Genomic DNA, 11,222 nt, shown 5'->3' on the forward strand with positions numbered 1-11,222 from the left:
CTTTCCTGCCTATGCAGGGGGTCGGACTCGATGATCTATTGAGGTCCCTTCCGACCCTAACATCTATGAATCTATGAATGTCATCCACACTCACATTTTTTACGTCTTTATCATATACGCAAAGGTGAGAAAGAAAGAGAATTGGATGTTTAAACATTTCTAAAGACAAACTTAAATAAGATGGACTCATAAACCTGTTCCCAATGTGATCAAAACCACTGTAGAGAAAGGGTCCAAGACTTGAGCAAAAACTGAAAATTCTGGAGGTGAAGATTAGCAAGTGACATCTTATAAATTCATATCACTTTGAGGCCCAGCTGCCTGAAGCAAGATTGTTATGGTCAAGTTTGATTTTATTTTCTTTAATAATGACCACAGAGATAGGAGTTTGTATTGTGGAAGGAAAGCTCTTGCTGGCTTCAGCTAGAACTCTGTCATATCTGATAGGGTAAGAGGTGGTTATTTATTGATCACCAAATCTAGATGGGTAATTAAAGAGAAGACATATTCTAAGCTTTCCACTCTCTCCTGCTTGGATTTGCCTTTGATCAGCCAATTGTCAAGACAGGGGTACACATAGATGCCCTTTCTTCTAAAATGTGCTACTATCACTGTTGGGTTTTTTGTGAAGACCCTCAGTAAATGAAGGCTCCAAATGCAATATGCTGCATTGATAACGCAACTTAAGATGAATCTCAAATCTTTCCTGCTCAGCAGATTGAGAGCTATCTGTAAAAGTATGCATTCTATAGGCTGAAATTCTTGAAACTGTCTTTAGTATGATGAAATAGGATGAAGAGAGGCAACGATCACCATCCTGAATATGGAGCACCATATTTATTAGCTCAGTCTCCTCAAGTTTGAAACAGGATAAAGACCCCCTTTGTTCTTCAGAATAAAAAAAACCCCTAAGCCTATCACTTGTACTCTTACGGTACTACTTTTATGACTCTTAAATGAAGCAATGAGGCCACTCCTTTTTGTGAAAAATTCAATACAAGTCAGCTCATGTTTTAGAGCAGTATAGACCAACAGTATAATTAAGGGTATGTAAGCAAGGCACAAGGTCCAGGCACTGACTTGGAGACAGCAACAGTAGGTAAGCCAGTGTGGGTTTTTATGTAAAGTCTAATTTAATGGTAGATTTGCAAAGACAGAAAAAAGAATCAACTAGTTATTTTTTTTAAGCTGGAAGTTAGCAAATGCTAATAGAGTATGCTGGTTTGGACGCTACTGATTTTTGTCTCACTGCCAAAGGCAGTGAAAAGAGCTGAGGAAAACGTATGGTCACTCTGCCCTTTATGCCTATGTATAACAGCACAAAAGAAAAAGGGTATGATCTGGCCAATGGAAACTTCCACTCCAAAGACACTAATCTTGCGTGCATGAAGCACATGAGTTCCAACAGTTGGATTTACACTAATGTATACTTGAAGGCAGAATAAACAATTGTGTCAACATCTAGTCTACCATACTGTATTTGGTCTGCCATACTGCAAACTCAAATTTTTGCTGTCTTCATCTATAGTGTTTGAACAATCCTGTCTACATTTGACCTCTTCTTTCTACCCAAGTTTTTCTAACTGCTCTGTTAATGCTCCTTCCAAGTCTTTTACCTTTACTTATTGCTTCTCCTTGCCAACCCTTATTCACTGAATTAGTCTTTTTATAGTGCACTAAAGAATTTCCCTTACTTCATTCAAGTCCCTTCTAAAACAATTTCTTCCGTAAATGACAGTGCACTTATAACAAAAGTGAAGTATGAACACACCATTTTGAGATCATTATCTGCAATACATATCCAGTGGGTACTGACTAGAGCCAGATGCTGATACCTTTACTCAGTGAGCTGTAGCATACTCTTAAATTCTTTCAGTGAAATCGATAGAAGCACTCAAGAAATAAATAAACCAAGATGAGTAAGAGTATCTGAATATTAGCTCTTTGGAAAGGGACTCTGTAATACTCTATGTTCTATACAGAGTTGAACAGACTTGTAGCATTACATAAAGAGTGATAACAATCCGACTTTCCTATCAAATGCAGAGTCATTTTGCTCAGCCAATTTATTCTCCACAACAGTATGTTAGGGTACGCTGTTTGACAGCTGGCTCACTCCCACTTGGAAGATGAAGTACATGAAGTCTCATGAGGCACGTAACAGTCAAAAATAAAGAAAATGAAAAAAATATATAATAAAAAAAAAATCTTAATAGTGTGGATAGACCATAGAGATGTAAAAGCACAGTTGTAACCTCATTCATACAATAAAATTCAATTCTATAGTCCAGAAAAACTACAGCAAAACTGTGCGCAGCAGGTCTATCTATGAGCTTACCTGCATCAAACATTTCAAGCAAATTAACTAAAGTCTCGAATGCTGCAAGACGCACGCTGCTCCCTTCATCTCGTGCTAATTCTACTAATTCAGGAAGTACCACATTTTTTGTTAGTTCTGTCCTGAAAAGCAAGAAAAACATTAGGAAAGACGTAATACTGAACTGCATCTGTAATACTAAACACAACCTTCCCTCAAAATAACTCTCTCCTGAAAGCTTATATTACAAAATAATCACTATTCATGACTAAGAAAATTGTATATATTATGCCATTTAAAAAAAAAAAAAAAAACAAACATTTTAAAATTTTACTTTGAACAGATATTCAGAAACTTCTCAGGGCAATAAAAAAGCACATTAAAATGAAAGCGATCACATGACATCACCGGAGCAGACTGCTGCCCGAAGCTAGATCTCCATGGGAGAGATGGCACAATCCACAAACACAGCTGATCCCTTACCCCCTAACTCCCAAAAATCATTTCCTCTGTTTGTAGAATGCATATCCCATGTACAGGGATCAATTTGAAAAGCTACTTCCCAGAAGAAACTCACTGGAAGATCCTTAATTCAGAACAACTCACAAGGTTTGCACAACCAAAGCTGGCTGCTGCACAAGGAAACAGAACATGCAAAGCAATGAAGGAGAAAGACAAAAACAGCCCCTCTGACCAGAGAGGACTTTGAGTTCACCTCAGAAATGAGAGCTTTAAAATCTTCTATGGCAGCAGAGTTTAATAAAATCAAATCAGAGATAAAAGAAATTGACAAGCAGGGTGACAGACCTGGAGATAAAGGTAGAGAGAAACCTGTAATCAACAGTAAACCTTCAAAATAAAATTAAGACGAATGGAAAAAAAATAAAAGGACCTTGCAGAGAAAACTGAGATTACAGAAAATTGAGAAAGAAGAAATAGCAAATAAGAGGATTCCTAGCAACTGCAGAGAAGGGATATCCATCAGAGTATAAAGCAGGTATTTCCACTCCTTCCTACAGATGAAAACAAACAGCACTGACAAATGTGAGTTTGTTGCACAACTGACCACTGTAAGTGCTCTACAGCCATGCACTGACAGAAGTGCATAGCTGCAAAGCACTTTAAAAATGCCCGATCACATGACAATCTGAACCCTCATTACATGAGGTTTCAGGTGAACACACTGCAAAAGCCCAGCTCTGCTCCAGGCACTGTCTTTAGAATGGGAGGGAAGGGAAGGGAGGGTTTGCCCAGGCAGTGCTAGAAGGTGGGGCAGGTGAATTGGAGCCCCCCACCTCAAGGGGGGACCTCCAATCCACCCAACCCCCACTCCACAGCAGGCTAGGGAAACGTCAGAATGGACCTCCCTCCCCTGCCTTTCCCGCCTTCTCATCCAGAGATAGCATGGAAGCTTGGAGAGAGGGGTGGGGCTAGGAGACAGAAGTTGTAGACATTCAGCCTCTCTCCCTGGATCAGTTCTGAAGTGGAACTCAATCACCCACCCTCTTGATCCAACAGTAAACATCTGTTGGGTCAGGAAGGTTGGTCTAACTCATGGCACTTTGTGAAGTGCAGTGAGTTAGATTGGGAAGCTGCATGTCTGTCAGCACCCAAAGGCAACACTGCTTGTAGACACAGAGTAGGGCACAGGGCTTTCTACACTCCCTCCAATTCAAACAAAGAGACATGCCACTATGTTTACTCCATTTTGAACAAAAGCAACAGATTCTGAAGAAGAAGAGAGACTTCTAATCCTATTCTGAAAGGATATAAAATAAGTGGTTCACAACTTGTTATAGGCAACACTAAGGAGAAGGAATTGAGTGAAATCACAGCATCTCTCAGAGAAGTAAATTTAAGATATAGATGGGTTTTCCTTTTAAACTTATCTTTAAACATCAAGAACAGCCATATGTTTTGAAGGAGAAAAAGATTATGTTAAAATCCTTGAGAAACTAAACTAAATGGAAAGCACCCTGGAATCTCAGCCTGAGAGCAATACAGACAATGAAAAGGAACGCCATAATACTGAATGGCAAACTGTTAAAGCTCAGGAGAAAGAAGATACCAGAGTACAAGGGCAAGGAGACTCAAAGTTACAAATCTAGGGGTATTCAAGCAGACCCGAGTGAGACTGAATAATAGTATGCGGGAGAAGAAAATTAAACATGAAAGGGGAAACAGGACAAGGGAAAAAAAGGAGAGATAAAAAACCAGCAATTTTGTGACCCAAAATACATTTGGAAAATGGGGAAATTCTAATGTTAAAAGGAAAGGGTAAAGGGGCGGTGGTGGAGTACAAATAGTACAACATGGGAAGAGCCTGGGGAAGGCCTAAAATATGACTCTGTATGACTACCTCTAGAAAACAGTATCTGATGAGCTATCATATAATACCATACTCCTCTAGGATGAGATTCAGGAATCTCAAGGCAGAGCTAGCCTTAGGGGTAGGAGATGTGGGCGACCACCCAAGGCACCATGGTCAGGGGGATTGCACACACACATGCACACATTCACAGCAGTGCTCTTCACCTGCCTCACTCCAGCCGATTCCTGTCCCATGCAGGAGGAGCAGTGCCCAGCCCAGCCTGCGCCCCGCCTCCTGCCTCTGCTCAGAAGGAGCCAGGCCAGGCACATGTGGGTGGGTGGTGCCTGCTCTAGTCCACCCATCTTGCTCCTGCACAGCAGCAGCAGTGCCTGCCTGCGTGGCACACCATGCCAATCCACCTCCCTGCTGGACTGCACCCCATGCCCCTAGCTGTTTGCCTCTGCCTGCAGCAGCACCACTGACTTGGGAGGGTGAGGGGGTGCCAAAACAGAAGTTTACACAGGGTACCATTTTCCCTAAGGCCAACTCTGCTCCTGGTAAGGAGTTCACTACTCAGGTGTGGATGGATTAAATATTCTCTTCCATCTGAGGGACAGAGTGAATCTTCATATTTTATGAAAAGGGTAAAGGATAAAAAAAAAAAAAAAAAAAAAAGGATCATTTGAGATCCAAAAGGGAAGGAAAACAGACTGGGTAAATACTGAGGGTGGGAAGAAGGTGAGGGAGACTAAAGGGTAAAGGGCATTTTAAAAAAAGGATAGTTTGAGGTAGAGGTGCACCAACATATTGGTTGCATATCAGATCAGCACTGATAAAAGGAAAATTAACATTTTTAGCAACTGGCCTTTTTCGGTTGATAATGCCACTGATAAATGCCACATGCATACACGCAGCCGCAGCATGCACGCAGCCAGGAACACAGCCCGGCAGCTTGGAGAGCAGTGTCTGGCTGATAAGTCTGGGAGGAGAAGGGGAGTGGGGGAAGGAAAGGGTATAGGGTGGGGGCAGATCGAGGCCCCCATGGTGAGGGAGGGAGTGGGGCAGAAGCGGGGCAGGGGCAGGCACTGCCCAGCCAGGGCAGTGAGTGCGACACCACCAGGAGTGGGACATAGCCATCGGTGGCTCGTCCAGGGGGTACAGAGTGGGGTGCACCTCCCCGCTGCTGCAGGCACCCCTGGTGGAGGCATGGGGGCATGTGCCCCCCCCAGATTTGTGTGTGGGGTGAGAGCAGGCTGCCCACTGAGGGCTCAGAGCCAGGGGCAGTGCTAGCCTCTTCCAGGTGGGAGCTGGGCCAGGGATGGGTTTACGGCAGGTGGAGGCAGCACTGGGAGTGGGGGCTACAGGGCGGGCTACAGCCAACCCAAAATCTGCCATAGCCCCCACTCCCAGCACTGCCACCACCCGCCCTGAGCACAACCCCAGGCCAACCCCTCCACCACAAAGAGGCCGGTGCAGCCCCCGGCCCCAAACCCGCAGCCCACCTCCTCCCCATGTACAAATCCAGGGGGCACGTGCTCCCATGCGTCTCCCAGGGATGTATGCAGCGGTGGGGAGCCCCCACCTCCTGCCCACCCCCTAGATGAGCCACCCACAGCTCCACCCTGCTCCTGGGGTCGCATTCTCCACCCTGGCTGGACAACGTCTGCCCCTGCCCCACTCCCTCCCTCACCACGGGCCTCAATCTGCCCCCCTCACACCCCTTCTCTCCCCTACACTCCTTCACCCCCACAGACTTACTAGCTGGATGCTGCTCTCCTAGCTGCCATCCTGCATTCCTGTAAATCAGCTATCAGATTGGTATTGGCCAATATGGCTGGTTAATTATCAGCCACCGGTATCAGCCAAGAAAATCTTTATTGGTGCACCCCTAGTTTGAGGAACCAAATAAGGAGAAATGGAGCTGGTTATAAAAAATGGTTGGGGAAGTGAGAGCTTTAGTGAATAAAGTTAATTTTAAGGAAAGAATGTATCGAAGAAAACAAAGGGACCAAGACATTATTGCAGGCATAATAAATAGACCAAAGATAATCTAGATATGCATTATTTCTTATTTTCTTATATTATAGATAGGTGTAGGCAGTTCCAGCTAATAGATTTATATATCTACATACTTGTGTATATATGTGTGTGTACACACACACACACACACACACACACACTCGTACAGACACTTTCCTCAGCTAGTAAGCCAGTGTCTCTAGCCAGAATGAATATGAATATTAACATATATAAATGTATCACTATAGTGTTATAAGAATTGATGTATATTCTTTATTTTATTTATGCCTAAATAAAAACAATCTGTGACAGGTGGAAGCACATGGAAATGACTTGTCCCTGAAAGTCATAGAGGAGCTTGTGCTGCAAGCTAGCATTATCCATAGGGAACAGCAAACTGACTTTCTGGCCCAATACTAAGTTTGTTTTTTTCAAAGCCAGTTCTAAGAAGTGAGCAAAAAGATTCTTCTTTCCACTATCTGTTGAAGGTAATCCTGGCAATATGAATCTAAATATCTACTGCATTTACTGCATATCTACTATCAATCTTTCATTACCTTGGAGACTGAAGGGGAAAGATATATTCTCAGAATTGAATCACCTGTATAACAAAGTTGGGTTGGTCTGAGGAAGAGGTAGAAAAAACCCATTTCCCTGAACAACCAAATGAAATGTAGATGCCCAGGTAGAGGTGTTGTCAGTAACGATTATTTGGTATTTTTTCAGGGCATATCTTGTCCCTGTCTATATGAGAGCAAAAAGGTCTCTTGAAATTGTATTAATACCTGGAGGGAGTGGAAGAGAGTCAGCGTTCCACCTTCCTTCCATGTCATGCTTGCTTCTTCCAGATATTAAAACTTCCATATTTTGGCTTTTTATAATAATTAAGAGGGTTGAACTTAACAAGACCTGAACTTAATCCTCTTTTTGGGAAAGCTTTTGGTCTGATCTTTGGCTGATATGGAGTGACACAAGAGGCGAACAAGTTTATGCCAGATAGGGATTCAGCTTTTTACATTTATGCAACACAAAAAGGGAGGCAACTTCAGGCAAATACCATGTTATAATTCAGTATCAAACCATGCGAGTGCTAACCAATAGGACAAAACCAAAATTATACAAGGATGCTTAGATATTCTTTTTGTGTAAAGACAGTTTTTAGACTTGAAGGTGGTATAAATAAGTATTATAAGTGCCAGAGAAAAACAAAACATCATAGGGTAGCCTTAATAAAAGGAACCAAAAAAAATACTTTTTCACTACACTAACTAAACTGAAGATAGTTGCCCATTTGCACATCAATGAAAATTATTGTTTCAAAATGTTCAGATATAAGTACACGCAAAGTGACATGAATCCAGCTACTACAGCTTATTGACACAATTCATAGCAACAAACCAAGTAGTATTTCAGTACCAGTCTGATTAAGTGATAATAACCAGCTAATCATTTCTATAAGATGACCAGGAAATACTGTTTGCAATTATGAAATGGGTATCACTAAATGGCAGAGAAACATAAGAAATTAATGCTGTTGTGCCCAGTTGCAATATTTGCATTAAAACATGGATGTTTCTTGTTGTTCACTTGCTTTATTTCACAACGAAACAGATAAAGTTGTATTTTTCTAAATATCAACTATTGTACAGTTTTCTCTGTTAAATCACCTTTCTGAAGACTGCTCATGGTTTTGTTCTCCCTAGTCAATTGTCTTTGCACAATATGCATCCCTTGCTGAAAAAAATTCAATATCCTTTTTGTAATGTGTCTAATTTTGCTTAGGCTAAAGGTAACATCACCCAACAGGGTGAATTAATTCATTTTTTTCTGGAGTATGATTTAACAGCCCCAAAACACCTGTGCTAAGTCACCGAATAAAAATGGATTCCTTTCTCCTCAGTCATGCTTCATTCACCAGTGTTACTCATATCACTAAATCATATTGCTGGACTGTCACCCCCAACAAAATAATATTTTACAGCAGTGTTGTAGCTTATTTTGAATGGTAAATGCGTCAAGAGACTTGGTAAATAAAGTTGTAGAAAACAATGGAAATGCAGAGGTGCATTTCAAGTGAGAGAAAACAAATGGAAATAAGGAACAAAGTGGATCAAGAAATAAATGAATATATGAGCTGGGATGCAGAAGGGGAAAAACAGATTTCAAATAAAGATGCAGGAAGTTAGAATAGCAAACAAAAGGAAAACAGGTAATGGGGAACAGGAAAAATAGCTGAAATAAAAGAGACATTTTCAAACTGTGTGTTTGTGGTTTTTTGTTTTAGTGGCAAAATGATATATTTAGCTTGAAAAATGCTTTAAAGAAATGGGAATTAGAAAAAGTAAATAATAGTTTATACAGGCTTACTACTTCCTGAAGATAATGTGACCACCTATTTTTATTAATTCCTACATTTTCGATGCAATCATTTGCACTCTTAAAAACAAAAATACTTATGGTAAAAATGAAGTTTACCAAAATATATCAACGAAGAGTGTGAAGTGAAGATTTCATAGTTAGTTCTATAGTTACCACACTTATTTTACTTCACTTTACTTTTTCACAGGCCCTAACACCCACTCTGCAAATACTAACCTGGAAATGCATCAGGGAAGTTGCTCTAGGGGTTGCCACTGCCATCAGTATTAAGATCTCCATCTCAGGAATGTTAAGAATACTAGTTTCCCAGACCAGTGATTCTCAATCACAGAGGCACAAGATACTTTTTAAGATGATGCACAGTGCTGCTCAATATTAGCACTGTTAGGTGTGCAAACACCTGCATGATTTACAAGATAAACCCAGACATTGCAAACAAGAATCCAGAGTGTTAAAAACATTCTGACTTGTTGCAGCCTCTTGTGAGTTCTTTGCAATAGAAGAATTGCTCTATTATTTTTCCATTGTCAAAAAATGAGTGAAAAAGTTAAGAGCTGTAAATTCCTGAGGGTCACCTTGAGTCTACAAAGGTTGAGAACCACTGTTCCAGATATTCAAGATTGAGACACTGCCCTGTAAGCTGTAACATGTTAGTTTCACAAAGCCTTCTCAAGTCCTACAGTCATAAGTATAAAGAAACAGGGGAGGGTTTCAAGCTTAAAGAGTTCCTCCAGAATACAAATTTACTGTAAGTGGGATTTGTATCCAATTTACAGTACTTTAACATTTACTACATGCCAGTGGAACCTTTCCATTGACTTGAAGTGGCTTTGGATCAGTTCCTTTTTCAGGAAAAAATAAACCTCTTTTTGTTTACATGATGGGTTCACTTTACTATAATTCACAAAAACAGCTTTGTAGTGGGGAATATCTATGAGAAATCTCAATGCAGGCTCAGAATCAAATTATTTAAATTGCAACTATCCATGTTTCAAGTTACAAAGCATTTTTATATTACCACTAACCACTTTAAGATATATATTTACATTCTGTAGCAGTATACAAATTCTGCTCACCCTATTCCTTGAGCTATATGTTCCAGTTGGCGACACATGCAGGATCGAACTTCATATTCTACATCCTGACAGAGTGATTTTACCAATGGAAGAATTTCCCTTTTAATACTAAAAATAAGAACAATTTAAATTAACATTAAGAAGAAAAACCCTGTAAAATCAATTTGGCTTACATAAATGATTCTAATGGTTCTCAGAACTCAAAATTTTACTCTTCACATATTAGCTTTTAATATTTATCATCTTTAACAGCAGGTGTTTTTCTATAGCAAATAATAATATGAAGGAAAGGGCAATATAGACAACTATTTTTACACTTATAATTATGACATTTTATAGCATTTTGGCTAAAGCAACATGCTGTAAGCTAACACAAAAATAATATTATCCACATTCACCATAACTTGCTAATACTTAAAAAGCTTTTCATATATTTTAAAAGTGCAACTTTTAATAAAAATACTTAATAACCAACTTCAGTGCAATCTTTGGACTGCTGGCATAAGAATGCATATGTGCAATTATATCCACTAAAATGCAAGTGTCAGTTATTTTTGACATCATGAAAGTGCTTGCTAACAACACAAAAATACAGGCCAAGTGGCTGTTTTGTTAACTTAGAAATTTAGGTGAAAACAGTCCAATTCACTGAACCAGATATCAGATTGATCTATACAAGTGTCCACCAAATCAGATAGGGCGATTCAAAATCAGCATGTACACCCTGTGCTGTTAAACAGTCCTCTGTCACCTTCCTAATGTATGATGCAGGACCTGAAATTATTATAAACATAATCCGAAATACCTGAATAGACTCAAAAGGACAGAACGTTCAGATTGGAGGATGGGAATCACTGGAGCTTAGCCATTATTTCATCTAAGTAGACATCTACTTAAAATCGCACATGCCACCAATTATTTTTGGGCGGCCATTGCACTGACAGTTGCCAATTACAGGCACTTTTCATGCTAGAGGCACCATTTTTTTTTCTGTTCCCCCTCATGCTGTTCATTGGCCAAGAGCCCAGCAGCATCCCCAGCCGTCACCAGTTTCCATCCTCCACACACCCCCCCCCCCCCCCCCAACCCCCACCCCCGGGGAACTTGCCCACCCCAAATT

The 11,222-nt window shown here is 40.5% G+C and overlaps 1 protein-coding gene across 13 annotated transcripts in view; it reads right to left on the minus strand.

The window, feature by feature from the left end:
• PPP4R4 (protein phosphatase 4 regulatory subunit 4) overlaps window positions 1-11,222 on the minus strand; it is a 139,211-nt gene that overhangs the window by 48,338 nt on the left and 79,651 nt on the right. For all 13 annotated transcript variants that reach the window (XM_025206287.1, XM_025206278.1, XM_025206280.1 and 10 more), the window contains 2 exons: window positions 10,103-10,210; window positions 2,339-2,460 (listed from right to left, as the gene is read on the minus strand). In XM_025206287.1, the coding sequence (XP_025062072.1) occupies window positions 2,339-2,460; window positions 10,103-10,210 (230 nt within the window). The remainder of the gene's footprint in view (window positions 1-2,338; window positions 2,461-10,102; window positions 10,211-11,222) is intronic.

Source organism: Alligator sinensis, unplaced genomic scaffold (assembly GCF_000455745.1).
Source record: "Alligator sinensis unplaced genomic scaffold, ASM45574v1 scaffold47_2, whole genome shotgun sequence".
In the NCBI taxonomy this organism is placed as follows: domain Eukaryota; kingdom Metazoa; phylum Chordata; order Crocodylia; family Alligatoridae; genus Alligator; species Alligator sinensis.